General features: G+C 49.3%; 1 protein-coding gene across 2 annotated transcripts in view; it reads right to left on the reverse strand.

Annotated features, from left to right (window-relative positions):
• CHD2 (chromodomain helicase DNA binding protein 2) overlaps window positions 1-21,330 on the reverse strand; it is a 2,197,496-nt gene that overhangs the window by 800,654 nt on the left and 1,375,512 nt on the right. For both annotated transcript variants that reach the window (XM_078683153.1, XM_078683151.1), the window contains one exon: window positions 439-480. In XM_078683153.1, coding sequence (XP_078539279.1) covers window positions 439-480 — 42 coding nt within the window. The remainder of the gene's footprint in view (window positions 1-438; window positions 481-21,330) is intronic.

Here is a 21,330-nt window from a genome sequence, read left to right on the forward strand (position 1 = left end):
CTATTTCTAAAGACCACGGAGGTGTTTCTTTTATCCAAGCATGTGGATACTTTGAATACCAACAGGCTGAAGCTAAGATCAATCTAAGATATTTTTACTGTACATCATTTTTAATTGATTATTTTTCTTCATATGAGACCCATAGAGTTCTGCCATTATCTGACGTTTTCTAGAAGGATTTATACTTTAGAAAATTAAAGTTAGCAAAATTCTTGACAGTGACAGGCTATTTTCCTCTCATCTGCACTCACATTTTATCTAAAGCATAGGCGGAACACATAGACATAACACATCAACATTTAAATCACTCTCTAATAAAATTGAAGCAGCAGTCCAGTATCCAGAAACGTCTTTGTATGCATCACTAAGGAGATAGATATCTACATTTCCCTGCACACCACTGACTAATTAGACGTTCTTGGACATTGCAGAACTCACCGTTCTAAGGGAGAACCAAACTTCTTATAAGCCTTGATAAACCTAAAGTTGGGACAAAAACATCCATTAGAATCTGGAGACAGAGCAAGGCTTTTGACAATTTATTGGCTGATCTTGATTGACATTCATGGCATAGACTGATGCTCACAGGTTAACCATTTTAAAAATATTGTTCATTTTCTTATTTAAAAAAATTCTCTCAGTATAGTCAAAACCAAAATGAGACATCAAGACCACAGAATCATTAATGAGGTTTGAATTCTTTGCAACTTTTCTCCATTCTATACTCATTGCAGACAATGTACAGACATATTTGAAAATAAAATACATAGATTATCAACAAATACAGAGACTGTGCCTCATGGACAGATAGTGTGGCAAAGGATGGTTTGAATAGTAAGAAATGCGTTACTTACCTGTAACTGCAGTTATCCAGTATTAGTGTCTTTCATAGATTCACATGCCTGAATCATTCCCCGTCGTCGAGACGGGAGCCTCCGGTATATAAAATAGTAATGTCCTAGAGACATACATAGAAAAGAATAGGCCTAAAGGTCCCACCTTAGTGTCCTATCCACGTCCTTTTGTAAAAAGGACCAAAATAGAGTAGGCCCAAGGGTCCCACCTTAGTGGCCTATTTGTGTCCTTTTGTAAAAAGGACCAAAGTAGAGAAGCCAACCAATCAGCTACTACCTCCTTCTAGAACCTTCCTGTTAGGAGCCTAGGTCTCTCAGACTTTCGTACGCACCAAGCTAGTTAGGCGTAAACTTGTTAGAGAGATAGTTGAGTCCTTCCAGGGGAGGCGGGAGGGTGCATGTGAATCTATGAAAGACACTAATACTGGATAACTGCAGTTACAGGTAAGTAACGCATTTCTTATCCAGTATTTGGGTGTCTTTCATAGATTCACATGCCTGAATCAGAGTAGCAAGCAATATATTATGCACATTTTTGATGGAACATCATATACAGGCCCGGACTGGCCGTTGCAGGCACCGGGCAATCCCCAGGTCGGCCGCGAAGGTGGGGGCCGGTTTTGGGCCCCAGGGGGCCGGTTTTGTTACAGGGCCGGTTTTTGCAGCATAGCTGCAAAAACGGCACTGTAACAAAATTGGCCGAAAACCGGCCCTAGCAAAGAGCGCGGTCGCACCCCCCCAACCCCCCGGGGGGGGGGAAGGGGGGGGGCGGCGAGCACTTTGCCAGGGCCAGTTTCGGTTCCCAGTCCGGCCCTGATCAGATACGAGTCTGTAGATAATACATATCACGCGACTGCAAACCACCAAAATGCATTGTCATGTAAATATTAGTAAAAGAATGTGCATACCAGTAAAGGATGGAGGGATGTCGGAAGGCTCACCTCACTGGAATAGATGGCGAAGCACTGCTCGGCCCACTGCTGCATCCTTCATCAGCTCAGTATCCAGGCAATAGTGCCTGGTGAAGGTATGCGGGGACTTCCAGGTCGCCGCTCTGCAGATGTCCAATATCGGCACTCCAGCAGACAGTGCCGCAGACGTGGACATGGCTCTTGCCGAATGAGCTTTGACTCTTGAGTCCAAAGGTCGTCCGGCCTTGTCATGGCAAAAGGTGATCGCCGAGGAAATCCACCTTGAAATGCTTTGTTTTGATAAGGGCATGCCTTTCCGTGGTCTACTAAAGGCAATAAAGAGTTGAGATGATTTTCGGAAGTGTTTTGTCTTGTCAATGTAGAACTTAAGACATCTCTTCAGATCCAACGAATGTAGAGTTTTCTCGGCTACAGTGGTAGGATTTGGAAAGAATGACCTGAGTACCACTGGTTCGTTGAGGTGGAAGTCCGAGGGGACTTTCGGAATAAACCGAGGATTAGTTCGTAAGATGACTCTGTCCTCCCTGAACTGCATAAAAGGATCTTGAATTGAGAGAGCCTGCAACTCACTGACCCTTCTGGCAGAAGTCAAAGCCAGGAGGAGGGCCGTTTTCCATGAGATGAATTTGATGTCTGCCCTATGGATGGGTTCAAAGGGGTGCTTCATTAATTGGTGAAGGACCACATTGACATGCCACGACGGAGGGATCTGTCTTGGTCGTGGGAAGGACCTGAAGAGACCTTTAAGGAACTGCTTTATAAGTCTGTTTGCCCACAGGGATGGACCCTTAGAAGTCCTGGTGAATCTCGAGATGGCCGCCAGATGCACTTTGATTGATGCGTGTGCAAGGCCCGATTGCGCCAGGTGTAGTAAGTATGGCAGCAGCTGCTGTGGAGTGATGTGGAAGGGGTGCAAGCCTTCGGCCACACACCAAGAGCAAAACCGCTTCCATTTTAGTGAGTAAGTGTTATTAGTGCTGTCCGCTCTAGCCTTTGCAAGGACGTCTCTGCACTCCTGCGGGATGTTTAGGTGGCTGAATTGCCGGTATTCAGGAGCCAAGCTGACAATTTTAGAGAGCTCAGATTCGGGTGATGTACCTGTCCTTGGGACATTGTGAGCAGAGCTGGATGTTGACGCAGGCGAATAGGTGGCTGGGCAGAGAGGCGGTGAAGGTCCGTGAACCAGTGCTGCCTCGGCCAGAATGGAGCGATCAGAATCAGAGTGCAGGGCTCCGACTTCATCTTCCTGAGAACCCTGGGTATCAGTGGAAATGGCGGAAAGGCGTACGCAAAGACGTTGCGCCATGCGATGGAAAATGCATTTCCGAGGGTTCCTGAGTGGTGATGCCTGCCTGCGAAGCTTGGGCATTTGGCGTTCTCTCTTGTGGCAAAGAGGTCTATTCGCGGAGTTCCCCATTCCGCGAAGATGTGTTACAGCACTTCCATATCTAGCTCCAATTCGTGGGATGGAGACCCCTCTCTGCTCAGAGCGTCCGCCAAGACATTGTCCTTGCCCAGGACGTACTCTGCTTTCAGCGTTATCCCATGTTCCAGAAGCCAGTTCCAGACTCTTTGCGATTCTCGAGATAGTGAGAGCGATCGCGTCCCCCCGTGCTTGTTCAGGTAGTGCATCGTCGTGGTGTTGTCTGTCCTGACGAGCACTGGGGAGTTTCGAATGCGTGGTAGGAAAGCTTGTAGAGCTAGGAAGACCGCTCTTAACTCCAATAGGTTGATGTGGAGCTGGGTTTCCTGTTTTGTCCACTTGACTTTGATCTGGAGTTCTTGGAGGACCGCTCCCCAGCCTTCTAGGGATGCGTCCGTTGTTATCACATGTGGCTCTGCGGGAAGCAGGAACGGCAATCCCTGTGACAGGTGTTTGAGCGATCTCCACCACTGTAAGTGGTTGACCATAGTTCGAGTATGCGGTCCTCGAATGATCCTGTACTTTGTGTCCATTGGTTCGTCAACTCCTCCTGGAGTGGGCACATCTTGAGGCGGCAGTGGTGAATGAGCATGATACATGAGGACATCATGCCGAGGAGGGACTTGAAGGTGCGGACCGGTAAAGTCTTCCTTGATGCCACTGACGTGGCCAGGGAGATGAGTTTGACGTTTCTTTCCTGAGAGGGGAAAGCCTTGACGCGTTACGTGTCTAGAGTCGCCCCAAGAAATGTAATGACCTTGTTGGGTTCCAGTGCCGACTTCTCGTGGTTGAGGGTCAAACCTAGACGTTGGAAAATATCCAGACAGGCACTGGAGGATTTGGCTGCGCCGGTCGCAGATGGTGCCTTTACCAGCCAGTCGTCCAGGTATGGGAAGACCTGGTGTCCTTGTTGACGAAGGAAGGCTGCCACAGGGGAGAGGCATTTGGTAAATATCCGTGGAGCGGATTTGAGGCCAAACGGGAGGACACAAAATTGGTAGTGCTGCCCCGCTACAGCAAACCTGAGGTATTTCCTGTGCCCTTTGAGGATAGGAATATGGTAGTAAGTGTGAGAAGTTGGCCTGAAATATGATGTTCACTAGTTCTAGTGACCACCTTGTATCAGTCCAAACAACCCTTATGGTGATTGGTTGTAAGTCAACCTTATAGACCAGCTATCCTAATGGTAGCATGGACAAAGCAGTCTTAGGCTAAACTCTTTTGGCATGTGAAGCCAGCTGTTTTACCACAATATAACCCCTTGAATACCAGATGAAAGGACACCACACAGGTTGTTATGAAAATAAACAATATATTTATTAATAACAACACCTCTGAAATCTTTATGAGATCAGAGGGCTAAGCACATGACAATACTACGAAAGAAATACGAGTTAGCACAATATTTACACGTGTGCCTTAGGGGCACGACAAACCATATACTAAGAACAATGGAATGCGAGGAAGGAAAGTACTGTAAGGAGATCCAGAGGCTGGAGGATCGCTGGGACTACGCTACGAACTAGGTAAGTACGGAGCAGGAGGCCCACGGGACTCACGTGCAGAGTGGAAACTCTCACGCGAGATGCATACCAACGTCTATGGATACTACAGTTTACAAAGTTACGGATTCCGGACGAACCCGGCTGGATGGAGGGACAAAAACAGTGGACCTAGGCACTAGGATAGTGAACACTGACTTCAGCACCTACAAGCTTTAGTTACCTAACCCACAGGCTGCGGGTGCATAGGGCTGAAGTGGTGTCGGGTTTGCTGCGTTGATCCCGGTGATGCCTGAAACAAGGAGTTGCTGGCAGGCAGCCAGATGGAGGAGTCCGGTGGTTCCAAAGATGGAACTAGGACGGAGAAGTCCTGAAAGGCAAGGGGACAGAGTCTTGGTCACTAGCCAGTGACGGTGCTGGATCCAGGAGGGAACCAGATGCTGTCGCCGCGTTCAGGTGAAGGAAGGGTCGCTTCTCTCTGTAGCTGCGTGGACCAGGAGCTGTTCTTTACGACCAGGCTGGAGGCACGAGCTGTCCCACGTAGTCTGCTGCTGATGGCGGAGTTGGATCGTCGATCTGGTCAACAGGCCTTGGCCAGTGCAAGCCACGCGGTGGAACAAAGATGGCGTCTGGTGCGGACCAGGAGGGTCCGGGGTGCTTCTCTTTCACAAGGAAGCAAGGGCCAGTCTGGGGGACCAGACTAGCAGTGTTGAAATCTTCGGGTCGTCGTCTCAGAGGTCACGAGCCAGCCGGCAAGTGACCAGACAACAGGAAAAGCAGCAACCAGGCAAAAGGGCCCCACGCAGATCTCGTGGAGGCTGGGGGGCTGGTCTTTGATGCAGGTGCTGTGTCGGGGTGGGGCTTCTCAGTCCCCGATGCACTTACTCGAGGGTCCCTCGATGGTCGTGCTGGAAGCACTGTGCAGGTTTCTTCAAGATGGCCGTCTCCACGTTGCTCGTCGCACCCACGAGTCCCAGCTGTGCTGTGGATGTGGGTAGAGGTCAGAGGGGTCTGGAGGTCCGGGTCTCGTTGAGCTGGGTCGTCGGATTCCGGGAAGGAAGGACTTGCAGCAAACCGCACAGTAGCTTGATGGTGCCTGCGAAGCAGCATGGTCACTCTCTGACCATAGGGTAGATTCTTCAGTCTTCTGATGTTCAGGAGGTCGAAGGTCAAGAGTTTCTTCGTGGAAGTTGTCAAGATTAATCTAACTGGGAATGGGACCAGCTCCTACCTTTATTCAGCTAAAGGGGGCTGCACTACGACTAGGTCCCTCCCCTGGGTGGAACCAGGAAGGGGGGTGGTTACACCCCCTATCCTTTGTCCGATTTCCCGCTAGAGCTGGGGCTGGAGTGACCCAGCAACTGGTTGGAACCGGTGTATGCACAGGGCACCTTGTGTGCCCCGGGCATGTCTCATTCCTTTCAGCCTTGGCCTACCTAATACACAAAATCCTGTCTGGGGTGGTGCTAGCACCTCCCAAGGCAGGAAACCCTTTGTCTGAGCCTCCCTCGCTGGAAGGACTCCCAGCAGCAGGAGGTCAGACTTGTGTCTGTGGTGGCAGCATCCATCTTGTGATGCTGAGGCTCGAGTTAACTTTAACCGGGGTTCACAGTTATCTACATGTCGTGTCCCTCTAGAAGGGTGGAATGCTACCCCAGTCGCCAGAATTGGCGAGGGGGTAGTATTCCAAATCGTATGACACCTTACTCGACATGTTTTGATAATGTTATACCAGAGTTCGCATTTTACCGCGAGGTAGATAATGCACTTAAGAGTATATGGTATAGCGTTATCATGGAACAGCTATTAGGACTTGGTTCCGCAAGCTGCAAACGGGCTCAGCTCATGCCAGAGCACCATCTCACATAATTCCAAGCACTCTGCCTTCAGGATTGATAAGGCCTTCCATAGGAGTGACTGATAGGAATATATGTGTCCATTTTGGGGTTAGATATAGGTATACTATATCTATAGCAAAGGGTGTTTACACCACCTTGCCCCAGCTGTCATGCAGCCAGTTGTGTCAGATTTAGATGGCCAGCCAGGGGTGGCATAATACATCCTTCAGCCCCTGGTAGGCCCTGGGTACACCTATGCCCTGTGTACAGGGACTGATAAGGTGGCCCAGTACCAATTGGTAAATGCACCTAAAGTACATGCTTGTCAATTTAGAGAGAGAACAGCTAGGCTGTGGGTCTGATTAGCAGGCCCACAGCCAGGGAAAGTCGTAAACCAGTGAAGCAAAAAGCAAAAATCTGGGGTGGCCATGGGATTGCAGACCCCACTCTCCTACATAACCCCCCCCCCCAAACTTAGGGACATCAAACTAACCTTGACCAGGTGAGTCTTCTTGTTCTAAGTGGAAGTACCTGGAGAGACCATCTGCATTACCATGGTCAGTCCCTGGGCGGTGCTCTACTGTAAAGTCCATCCCCTGTAGGGAAATGGACCACCTAAGAAGTTTGGGGTTTTCACCCTTCATTTGATTTAGCCATAAGAGGGGCTTATGGTCGGTCTGAATCTTGACGTGAGTACCAAACAAGTATGGCCTCAACTTCTTCAGGGCCCAAACCACAGCAAAGGCCTCCCTCTCAATAGCAGACCAACGTTTCTCTCTAGGGGTCAGCCTTCTACTTATAAAAGCAATGGGCTGGTCATGACCATCAATACTCAGCTGAGATAGAACAGCTCCCACACCCAACTCAGAAGCATCTGTTTGGACAATGAAAGGTTTGGAGTAGTCTGGACTCTTAAGAATAGGTGCAGTGCACATGGCCTGCTTTAGGTCATCGAATGCCTTCTGACAGCTAACTGTCCACTGAACTTTCTTTGGCATTTTTTTTACTTGTCAGGTCATTAAGTGGAGTCACAATGGTTCCATAATTTCTGACAAATTTCCTATAATAACCAGACAGGCCCAAGAAAGCTCTGACCTGTGTCTGGATGGTTGGAGGAGCCCAGTCCTTTATGGCCTGTATCTTGCTCTCCAGAGGTTGAACTTGGCCTCCACCTACAAGGTGGCCCAAGTATACAACTTGACTCTGCCCTATCTGGCACTTAGTAGCCTTGATAGTGAGGCCTGCCTTTTGCAGGGCCTCTAAAACTTTCCTTAGGTGGATCAGGTGATCCTCCCAGGTGGAGCTAAAGACAGCAATATCATCTAGATATGCTGCACAAAAGTCATCCAACCAAGTGAGAACTTGGTTCACCAACCTTCGTCATGTAATCCCCTTCCTCCAGTAGTCCCAGGATTTCCTGGAGTGTTACCATACGGAACGATTGTTTCTTTAGGAACACGTTGAGTGCCCTGAGGTCGAGGATTGGTCTCCACTTTTTCACTTTCTTGTGGATCAGGAAGAAGTGGGAGTAGAAACCTTTTCCTTTGTGGGTTGGTGGAACTCTCTCTATCGCTCCCTTCTGTAGCATGGAAGAGATTTCCTGAAGAAGCAATCATAGGTGCCTGTGGGACCGTTTGCGAGATGGTGCTGTCAGGGGAATCGTGACAAATTCTAGAGAATGTCCAAATTGAATGAGCTGGAGCACCCACCGATCTGTTGTTACCAATTTCCAATTGTCTAGGAAGTGTGTGAGTTTCCCTCTAACTTCTAAAAAGTTCAATGGTGGATGGACTGGCCATTGACACAAGTCATTGGCGGTTGCCAGCGGGTTTTTTCTGGTTCTTCCCCCTGTAGTTCGACTTGCCGTAGGAAGGCTGACGCCCTTGCTGCGGTTGTCGCGGTTGGTATTGCGTTCTGTTCTGGTTGTATGAATAGGAGGACCTGTTCTGGTAAGTGCCTCTATAAGAAGATTGTCCTCTACTTTTGTTTCCACGAAAGGACTGGTTCCGGAATTGCAGTGTTCCAAGGGCTTTGGCAGTGTCCGTGTCCTTTTTGATAGTAGTTAAGGCCTCATCAATCTTTTCACCGAAGAGATGCTGGCCGTCGTAGGGCATATCAAGAATCTTCGTTTGCACCTCCTGGCGGAAAGAGGTGGCTTTGAGCCAGCCTTGTCTTCTGAGTACGGCAGCACCTGCCAGTTGCCTGAAACCGGTCATGGCGACATCCATTGCGCAGTCAATGAGCTCGGAGGCAGATGTCTGGCCTTCCAAGAGAAGCGAATGAGCCTCCTCTTTTAAATCCTCTGGCAGGTTAGATAGGTAAGGTGCAATATCTGCCCAGAGTTGCCGATTGCAGCGGCCCAGAAGTGCTATTAAATTTGCCACCTTCATTGTCATGGCCGACGTTGTCAGGCTCCACGCTGCAGGATCCGGTTGTAGCACATAGAACTCCACCTCCCGACCTCACCAACACACTGTTGCAAAACACACAGTGAGTTCGAGGGATAGGGCGAGGGAAAATAAAATAGAACAAGGAGGGGACGGAAGGGGACTGCAGGGAAGGGACAGCTGAAAGACAAGAAAAAGGTATGCACAGGTTAAAGACAATCACAACTTAACCTACTCTCATTTCATTCTCGCTAAACAGATCACTAAGGTTCACCTTTGTGAATGAAGTGTTCTCCACCTCTTCCCTGTAACCTTGGAAGTCGGATATCAATATCTCTAGTCCCTGAGGAATACAAAAAAGCAGGTTATTCTCATGTAACGTAAAGAACCCCTCTAGTTATTCTTTGTACTTTCTGCAACGTACCCCTCCTTGTATTAGGTGATATCCTTAAGCTGCTTCCGAAACATACCACAAACCCAAGTGTGTAAAGAATGAAATAATACGTGAAATGCACGAAGTCTCTCCAAAGAATAAGCAACAAGTTCCAACTTAGACACGGCAAGACGTAGCTTCCTACTACAGTCCTCCGCTCTAATAGATGATAATCCACAGGATTCCAAATAAATGCACAACTCCAAACACGGCAAGGTGTAGAGCCCCACTACCTCCCGCTTTGGCACTTAGCTTAATAGCCACTAGTGACTTTCTTCAGAACGGTAGCGTGTAGAAAAGAATTCCCACAACGCTCCGCTCTAATATTGCCCAGTATAGACACCTACACAGCCGTGCAAGTTAACCAGTCATGGATCCAGGTCAAAAGTTCCTCGAAGAGCATAAACAAAAGAACACCGGAAAACGCGATTTAATCTCTCGCTCCCCGTAACTTACGGAGCCTTTGAAATACGTCCCACAAGTTCTTTCACTCCCGGAAGCAGACTCCAGCCAGAATTGAAAAGCCCAGAACGCCACTTTCCGTCTCCGCTACAGAGACGCCCTGGAATCGCCTCGCTACCCTGGAACATAAGAGTCAGCCGGCAGCAGTCCGGAGGCGGGTCGAGTAAACAAACCAATGCGTGTCTTCTTAACACGCTGAAAACAGCTCCGCTTGGCAATCAACGTTACCCCATGAACTAAACAGGAAAACGTTTAGGAGTTAGCATAAACTAGGATACAAAAACGTCTGTAGCACAAAATTACGAGCATTGGTGAAAGGTTCCGCCCCTCCTTATATAGTGCCACTCCCACCTTTAGGGCTTCTGGGTGATGTAGTCCTTAACTGTTAGGTAGGCGCCTTGGTAAATCCTGACAGACGTGGTGGAGAAACGCTTGCCAATAGTATCCAGTTTTCTGCCTTCTTTGTCAGGTGGTGTTGACAGAGGCGATGCTGGGTTACGTGAGTTTGTCTGTGCCGCTTGGGTTACCACAGAATCTGCCTTGGGGTGACCTGTGAGGCATGCTGGCGCCGATGAAGTCGCCTTGTATTTTTTTATCGAGCCTGGGTACTACTACTGGGATTGAAACTGGTGTTTGCATCAGTAGTTTCCCTTGCTTCCATATGAAGTCAATGATGGGAATTGACCTGGTTGTCTTTTTAGTTGGTTCCTTGAAGTCGTACAGGAAGCACTGATAGCCATATGGAATCGTTTGGCTGCACGCTCTACATGGTTATGGAACCCACCGATGTCTGCGGGTGGTGATTCTGAGGACTGTGGTTCCGGGGAGGCTGGAGAAGGAGCGATATAGTCTTGATCTGCATCTGGGTCAGACTCGTCTTCACGGACCTCGCCCTCTTCCTGGTCTCTTTGTTCGTCATCAGACGAGTGAATTTCTTGCACTGGCTCTTGTTCCCTACTAAGCACCAGAGGTGGCGGCTTGTGTCGGGTCAATGGAGTGGGTGCGTGTACAGCTGTAGGTGTAGGCGGAGTGGGTTTCTCTGGAAACCGCTGTTTATAGTCCTGTATTAAGAATTGCAGGTCCGATACTATGGCCGCTGGTAAGCACACCATCGGTGTAACCTGTGTGCGGACTTGAGCGTGGACTGTATGTTCCACTTCTTCCACTTCTTCCATTTCCTCATCAGTGCTTTGGCACTTGACCACAAGGTCTGATGGGCTTGTGGCTTGTGTGTACCACTCCTCCTCCGACTCCTAACCTTGAAGTAGGCAGGTTGGAGGCAACTTTTGCACCCTACTAGGTGACGCCAGATCTGGCGTAATTGGTTTCCTCGAGCTTTTAATGGCCATATGGACTGCCTGTGGCGGCAAGGTATCCATGGCTTGGGATAGTAACGCAGACTCTTTCCATTTCCCTGTTGGCGGTGCCACATGCGGCGCTGATGACGACGATGCATTTCCAGGGGTCGTCGACGGTGCCTTCGTCGACACTACCTTCGTCGACGGTAATTTTCCCGTAGTCGACGGTGCCCCCGCCGACGGTGTCCCCGTCGACGGAATTCTCGTCGACGTGTCTTTCGACGACGGGATGGTCGCCGTCGACGGTGCAATCGCCGGCGACTTTGACTTCGTCGATGATAAGATCTTCGTCGTCGACAGTGAAAATGGAATCGTCGACGACACTGGTATACTCGCCGTCGATGAAGGCGTCGTCTTCGTCGTCGATGAGGAGGCCGACGATGCTGTCGTCGACACTGTCGTCGTTGAAGCAGTTTTTTGCGCTGAAGAGATAATCGACGCTGTCGTCGTCTAGGTCAGCGGTAGCTTCCTGGAGACAGGAAGATCCTTGTCAGATACTGAGGTTTTGCCCTCTGAGGACTTCTTGGGAGTCTTCTTAGGAGGGGTGTCTGAGGGGCTAGGGGAAGTAACCCTTGGCCTCTTTAAGGAAAATTGTGAGGCACCAGATACACTCTCACCGTCTTCTGACACCAGGTCGTCCGTCCTCTTCTTCAGCCTGTCCAGCCAGAGCAGCAGGCGCCCTTCTCTGTCTTTCAGGGTTTTATTTGAGAAGGTCCTACATATTTTACAGTCCTTGGGTAGATGGTGAGGGTAGAGGCAATATAAGCAGGTTTCGTGCTTGTACTGTACATGGAGCCATTTCTTTCCACACGAGGAACAGGCTCTGAAGAGACCCTTTTTCTGTGAATCAGCCATAAAGTATTAATTTTTGGTAAAATCGTTTTTTGAAGAAAATCCTGAGGAGAACTCAGGTGGAGACTCCCTAGCACAACGTGCGGTAGAAAATCTGAGAGACCTAGGCTCCTAACAGGAAGGTTCTAGAAGGAGGTAGTAGCTGATTGGTTGGCTTCTTTACTTTGGTCCTTTTTACAAAAGGACACAGATAGGCTACTAAGGTGGGACCCTTGGGCCTACTCTATTTTGGTCCTTTTTACAAAAGGACGTGGATAGGACACTAAGGTGGGACCCTTAGGCCTATTCTTTTCTATGTATGTCTCTAGGACATTACTTTTTTATATACCGGAGGCTCCCGTCTCGACGACGGGGAATGATTCAGGCATGTGAATCTATGAAAGACACCCAAATACTGGATAACTTAGGTAACTGTTTTCTTTTAAACCTCAGCTTGCAAAATATTGCTTGTACAGCAAACTAGCACAGAATGTTAGAACAAGCAGACACTGAACCCGGTATTAAATCTAAAGCTAAATTCTTTAGAACTATTTTACACAGCAGTGAGAACACACAGGAATTGTTTTTTCCAACTGCAGCCAAAAGATATTCCAATGCTTCTTTAAACTCATAAGGATTATGTTACTTATGCAGTAAGCATCTGTTCTTGGCATGTAGGGCGGTAAATTCACATGCTTTCTGTACTCCTGCCATCTAGTGTTGGGTCCGGATGTTTGCAAGTTGTTTTTCTTCGATGAAGTCTTTCCAGTCTCAAGGTAAGGTGACTCCTTTCGGTGATAGTGTGCATGGGCAACGACTCCATTGTTAGATTGTTTTCCCGCAAGAGGGTTAGAATGTAATAAGTGAGTGTAGTTAAAAGATGTCCATGCGTAGATAATATAAAAATAACTGCAACAACTACAGCTCCCCGAAGAGGAAGGGGAGCACATGCGAATCTACAGCTCTACATGTGTGTTGTAGATATACATGCTTTGCATAGACTCTATAGTAATAATCTCCCAAAGTGTTGGCTAACCAGTAGATGTTGCAGTTGTCTGGAAAAGTGTTTTTAGCACTGCCTGCCCTACATTGGCTTGTTGACGTGCTAGTACATCCACACAATAGTGTTTGGTAAATGTGTGTGGTGTAGACCATGTTCCTGCTTTACAAATGTCAGCTATAGGAATGTTACCTAAAAAGGCAATAGATGCCCCTATTTTGCGAGTGTAATGCGCTCTAGGGGGTATAGATAAAGTTCTTTTAGCTTTTGCATAGAAATAGGATTGCCTTCGTGAGGTGGGATAAATGAAACAAATAGTTGCTTTGTTTTATAAAAATCTTTTGTTCTTTCAATGAACAAGTTACTTACCTTCTGTAACAATATATCTGTAAGAAACAGAGGCAGGAAACAAAGCACAACCGAGACCAGGACACCGAGGCAGTAGAGCAGACTGAAGGAAAGGGAACTAGAGAGGAAAACAAACCTTCCTGTGAATCAAAGATTCACAGGAAGCAGAGGTTAACTGTATATGAAAGCACCCAGGGGAGTGCAACAATCTGAACCCTGTTAAGATATAACCCAATGGCAACTGAAGAGGCCAGCGGAAAACACCACCAGATAAGGTCCTCGCAGAACGGGGAGGCTGGGTGGGCGTTAGGGAATCTGCGGCTAGACAACGTCTCTACCAGATACATCGTTACCTAAGGTAAGTAACTCGTACATCTGATAGAGACATCTAGTCACAGATTCCTTAACTTAGAATAGATACCACAGCCATACCTCAAAAAGGGGGGGGGGGTGGGTCTGCAACAGGACAACTGTAGGAGAGTAGGGTCTGCAATCCTATGATCACCCAGATTTTTGCTTTTTGCTGCACTGGTTTACGACTTTCCCTGGCTGTGGGCCTGCTAATCAGACCCACAGCCTAGCTGTTCTCTCTATCCAAATTGTACTCAGGTACTGAATTGGCACTGGGCCCTCTCCAAGTCCCTGTACCCAGGGCTGAGGTGCACCCAGAAGTCTCCCAGGGGCTGAAGCATGTATTGTGCCACCCCTGGACTGACTAACTAAACTGACACAACTGGCTGCACGACAGCTGGGGCAAGGTGGTGTACTCACCCTTTGCTTTAGATATAGTATACCTATATCTAACCCTAAAATGGACACACAGATCTCCTATCAGTCACTCCTATGGCAGGCCTTAACAATCCTAAAGGAAGAGTGCTTGGAATCGTGGGAGATGGTGCTATGGCATGAGCTGAGCCTGTCTGCGGCTTTCGGGATCTATCCCTTAGCCGTTTCCATGATATCGCATACCATATACTCTTAAGTGCATTATAATCCTCGCGGTTATATGCCAACTCTGGTATCGCTTTATCAAAACATGTCGAGTAAGGTGTCATACGAATTGGAATACTAACCCCTCGCCAATTCTGGCGACGGGGTTAGCATTCCACCCTTCTAGAGGGACACGACATGTATGTAACCCCTAACCCCGGTTAAAGTCAAACAGAGCCTCAGCTCCACAAAATGGATGCTGCCACCGAGACACAGGTCTGCCATCCTGCTGCTGGGAGTCCTCCCAGAGCAGGAGATAAGGACAAAGGGTTTCCTGCCAGGGGCGGTGCCAGCACCGTCCCAGACAGGATTTTGTGTATCCTAGGTAGGCAGGGCTTCAGAGGAAGGTGACTGCAAGTGGCACCCCGGTGCTCACTATGCATAGGCCGGCTTGAACCAGTTCCAGGGACACTCCAGACCCTGAGCTGGGGAAAAGCCCGCCAAGGAAGTGGGTGTAACCACCCCCCTCCTGGTCCCACCCATAGGGCAGGACCTAGTCGCGTGTCAGCCCCCTTTTCCCAGATAAAGGTAGGAGCAGGCCCCCTTCCAAATTAGATCATCTTTGGAATCAAGACACGACTTTCTGCAAAAGGACTTCAAGATTTCCTTCTTCAAGATTCTCCCTTGTGACTAAGGAGTAGTCACCCTGCATCCGCAGGCACCATCGCAAGAACACTGCGGTCTGCTGTAAGTCCTTCCTCCGGAATCCGACTGCCCAGCTCGACAAGACCCGGCTTCCCTGGCACCTCCGACCTCTACTCACCTCTACAGCCAAGCTGAGAACCGTGAGTGCGACGAGACCTCAAGGGACCGACTATTGCCAAGACTGCACGACTTCTGCACAGCAAGCCCGCCGAGTAATTTCCTGGCGAGTGCTTTGGGGTCCGAGAAGCCCCGACCCTGAGCAGCTCCAGCACCGAAGAGCAGCCCCCCAGCATCTCCACGATCGGCGTGGGGCCCTTCTGCTTTTTGCTGCTCACCGCGTTGTTTGGCTACTAGCCCGCTGGCTTGTGGCCTTCTGAACAACGCCCGACGACATCACTGCTGCTAGTCTGGTTGCTCCAGACTGGCTCTTGCTCCCTTCCAGAAGAGGAGCACCCCGGACCCTCCTGGTCCACTCAAGACGCCATTTTGAGTCCACCGCGTGGGCTTGAATTAGCCAAGGCTTTGTTGCCCAATCCTGGGTTCTTCGACGCCGACAGCTTCATCCATCGTGGGACAGCTCGCCTCTCCATCCTGGTCGCCGACAACGCCTCCTGGTCCGTGAGATCTGCAGAGCACAGCGTCGCCCACTCACCTAGTCGAGGTGACTACCATCCGGTGCCCTCCTGGTGCCCACTGACTACTGGCTAGTAGTCACGAACTTGGTCCCCTCTGCTTTCAGGTGTCATCCATCTTCCAGATCCAGGCTTGGATCACTTCGAACTCTCTTCACTGGTCGCCTGCCAGCATCTTTCTTCCAGGCTCCTGGTCCGGCAACGAGGATTCCCGACGTCTTTTGAGACCTATGCAGCTGCAGCCCCTGGGCTAGGTAACTTCGGCATTTCGGTGCCCCAGCATAGCCTCACTATCCAAGGGTCAGGATCCACTGTCGTTTTCTCCCTACCAGGTCGGGTTCGCCCGTGAACACTAACTTTAGCGTTACTAGCTACCATAGACTTTGTCCCGCATCCCGCGTGAGAGTGCACACTCTGCACCCGAGTCCCCTAGGCCTCCTAGAAGTAATCTAACGATTCCATAGTCAAGTCCTAGCGATTCCAAAGCCTATTAGTACTGTACTTACCTGCTAGTAATTTCGTATTCCACTTTTAAAGTATATGGTTTTTCGTGCCCCTCGGGCATTTGTGTATACCGTGCTAACTTAAGTATTTTCGTAAGAGTTTTGTTGTGTGCCTAGCACCCTGTCCTCATAAAGAGTACAGGGCTGTTGTGATTCTAATAAATACATTGTTTATTTTCATAACACTTGTGTGGTGTCCTTTCACTGGGTGTTCAAGGGGTAATGTGATGGTAAAACAGCTGGCTTAACACGCCCTCTAGAGTCTTAGCCTTAGACTGCTCGTATCCATGCTACTAGGATAGCTGGTCTATAAGGTTGACTTACAACCAATCATCAATAAGGGTTGTTTGGACTGATATATAGTGATCACTAGAATAGTGAACACTGCACATCAGGCCAACTTCTCACAACAACCGAATGCACCAGGCATGTGATCCGGCAACAGAGTGATGGATAAAGGGAAAAAACTGTGGCAGAACAGCCCAACAGCAATCCGAGCAGCTCTAAAAGCAGAAGTCACTGGATAGAAGATATCCGACAAACATGCCAGAATGGCGCCACACTATACCAGTATTAAAATGACAGGTAGAATGGTATGAACCTAGACCAGGGCAAGGAAAGAGAAAGAGAGAGAGAGAGGAAGAAGGATCACTCTCTGCTAAATGGCGCATGAAAAAAGCATTAACCCAAGCTTGGAATGAAGTTGAAGAGATGCAACCAGCGCCTAACAGACTAGTTTATAAAAGGAACCCGATAGAGCTGGTGGCAAAAGCCCAAAGGCAAAGCCAGAACCTGAGCAATGCATTGGAAATAGCCAGCAGAACAAGAAGCACGCGAAGCGCACACCCAACCCCAAAAGGGTAAAGAGGGGCAATAGCATAAACTCCCAACCGACTGAAGCAGGTAGAATATGCCGCCGCCAAGCTGCAATAGAGACCTCAAAGTGGCTTACCCAGGAACAGAAGAGCGCCTGACCGGGCAGCAAGAAGCCAAAGGGAGGAACAACCACAGTATAGACTCGCACACATTAATCAATGATCACTGCCATCAGAAGAACTGTACCACAGGCGTAGCTTTAACAAAAGAAGGCATACATGAAGGGAGAGGCCAAAAACACCAAGTCAAGGAATGGTGGGAAGAGTCTCAGAATGCAAGACCAACACTCCAAAAGACATGGACAGCGAACACCAAAAAGGGAGCATATGACAATTGGAAAATCACTCCAGTAAGTGGAAGCAAGGAGGAACCTATGGGCAACTTGTAACAACCCAGAAAAGCTCCCCCACACATGGAGATATTGGTCCAGACTTTGCAACCACGACAAGAGGTGGCGACGTAGGAAGAGGAAACCAAGGCAACCGATATGTGGACATAATGTATATGCCGGACCATACCTAGCACATTAAGGGCAGGTAGGAGCCGTCTGCAAAGAGGAGACCAAGAAACCTCCAAAAGAGGTGGATGACCATGGCAAAAGCAGATGGCACCAAGGAAAACATAAAACACTGTACAATGGACCACCAATCGGCGCATGGAGCCGGCATGATCTCCAGGCCCAGGTGAGATAAGCAAGGCTATATAATAGCGTACAAGTACTCCACATGAAGTATGAATACCCCGAACAACGGGGGAAAACTCTTAGGGCAATAAGCCAGGCCTAAGAATGCAGCAACCAACCAAACCCGTGAACAGAGTTCCGAGCCGTAATGACATTACCGAGCTGAGCCACCAGCTGAAAACCAGTCCGAGGACACAGCAACCTGTGGAACAAGGCCACAGCAGGCCAACAGGCAGCTGAAAGCAAAACGCATCCAAGGGATACTAATAAAACGGTAAGCACCCTTGACCACAGAAAAAAGAAGACATAAGGTTCACTGCTCATGTTAAACACAGAACGCATCTAACGGATGCGAAATGAAAAAGTACCACAGAAGACTGGCCTAAAAGGACCTAAGTGGGAGGACGAAAGCCCACCAGGAGCCGGTGAACCACCGACTCACGAAGCATCAAAGAGCAAAACCCCATCAAAGGGTAAATTAACCAAACGCTCCCGGATATTTTCAGGGAAGATACTACCTCGCAACCAAACGTGACGCCTTTAGGCAACAGAACTCGCCATGGCTCGGCCTAAAGAATCCGCAGTATCTAAGACTGAACCGATTGTGAATTCGGCCAGGTCGCGGCCATCCCGGATGGAGTGAAGGAGATCCACGCGAGCACCTTCGGAGGTGGCAGTAAGCAAAGACTCTGCAGAGTCCCACAGGGCAGAGATAGCCCGAGCCAAAACACACACGGTATTTAAAGACCGAAGGACGGCACTAGTGGATGCAAAGGCTTTCCTACCCCAGGATACAAGTCACCTCGACACCCGAGAGGGAGGAAGCGTTAGAGGGGGCAGAGAAGGAAAGGCAGTCTGCAACACAAACCCCTGCGCACCAGGGTGCATAAAAAGACAGACTGGATCATGTGGAGCTGGACGGTGGTGGTGCAAAACCGAATGAGCAACCGGATCACCTGAAGCAGGTCGGACAAAGGTACCCAAGAAGGCATCATAAAGGGAAGCCTCAAAAGGCAAAAGCAGCTCCACATTGCCGGAGCCACGGTAGAGGACCTCAAGCAAGGGGTCCACCGACAAGGGGGTAGAGGGGTGTTGCATATTTAAAATGCCTGTGGCCAAAGAGACCACTCTCAAAAAAGCCGCACCAGCCTCGGTAGCCCTCTGTAAAGGGGAAAACAGCTCATCAGTGGGGGAGGGTTGTAGGCTGACCGTCCCAAGATACTGAGGGTGCGCCCAATGCCCCACGGAAGGGAGCCCCATGGAAGAATGAGGATCCTGACGGGGCTCCTAGGGAGGCGAACAGCCTGCCGGATCTGGGAGCTCCTGAGGAGGCTCCACAAATTCCAAGGGGGGCACTGGTAACACTAGCTCTGGCGACGCCGGGCGGAAGGGCAGCGCCAAACTCTCTCCAGAGGTCTCTATAGAAGAGTCCAGAACTCTGCGTCAACACAGCGTCGAAACTACATGTGTCCCACCCATTGTGCCTCGTCAGACGCTGACTCGGCAGCCTCAGGCATAGAGTCGGCGCCGTCCAGCGGCGAAACTATGACAAGCTCCCCCTCTGAAGGAGAGGGCGCCGGGGATGGCGAGGCAATCTTCCGGCGCCGCCCCGGTGCTGGCTCCGCCTCATCCACAGTGGGATCTGATTTCGGAGAAAGGAGCGGAGGCCAGGACAGCTTCGACCGCGGCTCCGGACAGGCAGCTGCCTGCCCGGAAGGCTGGTGTGTGCTCAAGTCAGGGCTATGAGTTCGGGCAACCACCTGCTGCGCTACAGGGAGCCATGGGGGGCTATGTGGCGCAGCAGAGGCGCCGTGGGTCGAAGAGGGAGACCCAGATGGGTCGTACCCTAACGACACCACATCTCTGACGTTCCTGGGAGGCAAGGGCTCAATTGGCGCCGGGGCAAACCCGCCGGTGAGTCCGTCGGAGACCCCACAAGAAGCGAAGGTCCCGAGGACGCCCCAGGAACGGGAGAGGATCCGAGGGAGGCCTGCAAGGCCGTAGCATAGGCCTCCATTTGGGCCCGAGTTGCCCCCACACCTGGAAAGGGCGGATAGAGTGGGGGCGACTGTTGGGCTCACACATCCGGAAAGTTCGGGGAACCAGTGCCCCTGACAACAGAAGAAGGTGAGGTTGATGACCTAGGCGACAAGCGCCTTGATTTACCAAGTGGAGAACAACGGCCCCGGACCCCAGAGGGCGATCGACGACGGAACGGAACAGTAGAGGGACCTGCAGTCGACGACGAGGCAGGGGGGCGAGATGACTCCTACCGGGACAGCCGTGCAGAGAGAAGCTTCATACGGCGCTCCCGCCAAGACTTGGGTTTCAGGCATTGGCAGGCTTCACAGTCCGTGGAGTCATGGTGCTCGCCCAGACAACACATACAAATAAAATGCGAGTCTGTCACTGACATTTGCTGTGAAAAGGAATTACAAGATTTAAAGTCTGAAGGCATCGTACACTGTTCCCGACGCGTAGCGTCGAAAATGAGGCCAGAATACAGGCCAGAGGAGCTTACTCCAGATCCGCGTTGCACACGGCAAAGAAGCAAACTGATGTCAGCGCACAGGGAGGGACTTATAAGACCTAGCTGACGTCACTTACGAGGATGACGTCAGGGCGGGGTCGTGTGACGCCGTCCTCCAGCGCGCAGAGCCGGTGCTGCAAATAACTTCCGAATTCAGTCTCATGCCTGGGGATATTCGAAGTTAAGGAATCTGCGGCAAGATGTCTCTTAACAGATTATTCTATTTAATGTTTATACTGTTGATTAAGAATGGGTTTTTCTTAGGATGTTCTCCCACCAATTTATTGCTATTTATAACTTACATTCAACTATAGATCAATTAGACTTCATCCATTTTCAATATATCATAGCTCATTATAAGATTATATTTTGCACTTCTAATGTTCTACCATAGTAAATCTTTTGTTTGTTGCGCTTAACATTTTACTGTACTGCTATAAGCTCTACTCTATTATATATATTTAATTATTCATCTTTATATTTATAAACCCTCAATCCATGAAATGAATATCTTCCTTTTTACTCACTGTTGCATCATTTACTTCATATTATTTCATTTTGTGTTTCTCAGATGAATTACTGTGCTATCATAGGTTTTCCTCTTGTAATTTCTATTAACCGTCCTCACTATCTCGCTTTCTGATGGGGCCCACCCCATGGCGTTGCTCCAGTGAGCCCAGACCCGCAGTTAACAGCTCCGAGTCCCTAGTCCTGTTTTATTCCTACTCTCCCTTCACTTCAACTTTCTTCTATAGCGTTACATAGCTTGTCACATTGTATCTACTTTACTATTTTTCTAGACTATTTTCGCTCTCTACTTGATTGTCTTCTAATATGCACATGCTGCTCTCTTTGTGGTAAGCCAGAGGATCCCCCTTTTCCTATTCTGCCCTCTATCCTCTTATTGTATTCTCATTAATGTATTGTTCTTTTCACTTTTGACCAATATATAGAATCTTGCTCTATTAATTCCTTTTGACTGTATTTCAGCATGATGAACCATCACATGATCCATTATCTACCATCACATGGAATGTCCATGGCCTCACCCACTACATAAAAAGGAAAAAAGTACTTTCTTATCTCCACTCCAAACATGTAGAT

The sequence above is a fragment of the Lissotriton helveticus genome, chromosome 3_1, assembly GCF_964261635.1.
Source record: "Lissotriton helveticus chromosome 3_1, aLisHel1.1, whole genome shotgun sequence".
Taxonomy (NCBI): Eukaryota; Metazoa; Chordata; class Amphibia; order Caudata; family Salamandridae; genus Lissotriton; species Lissotriton helveticus.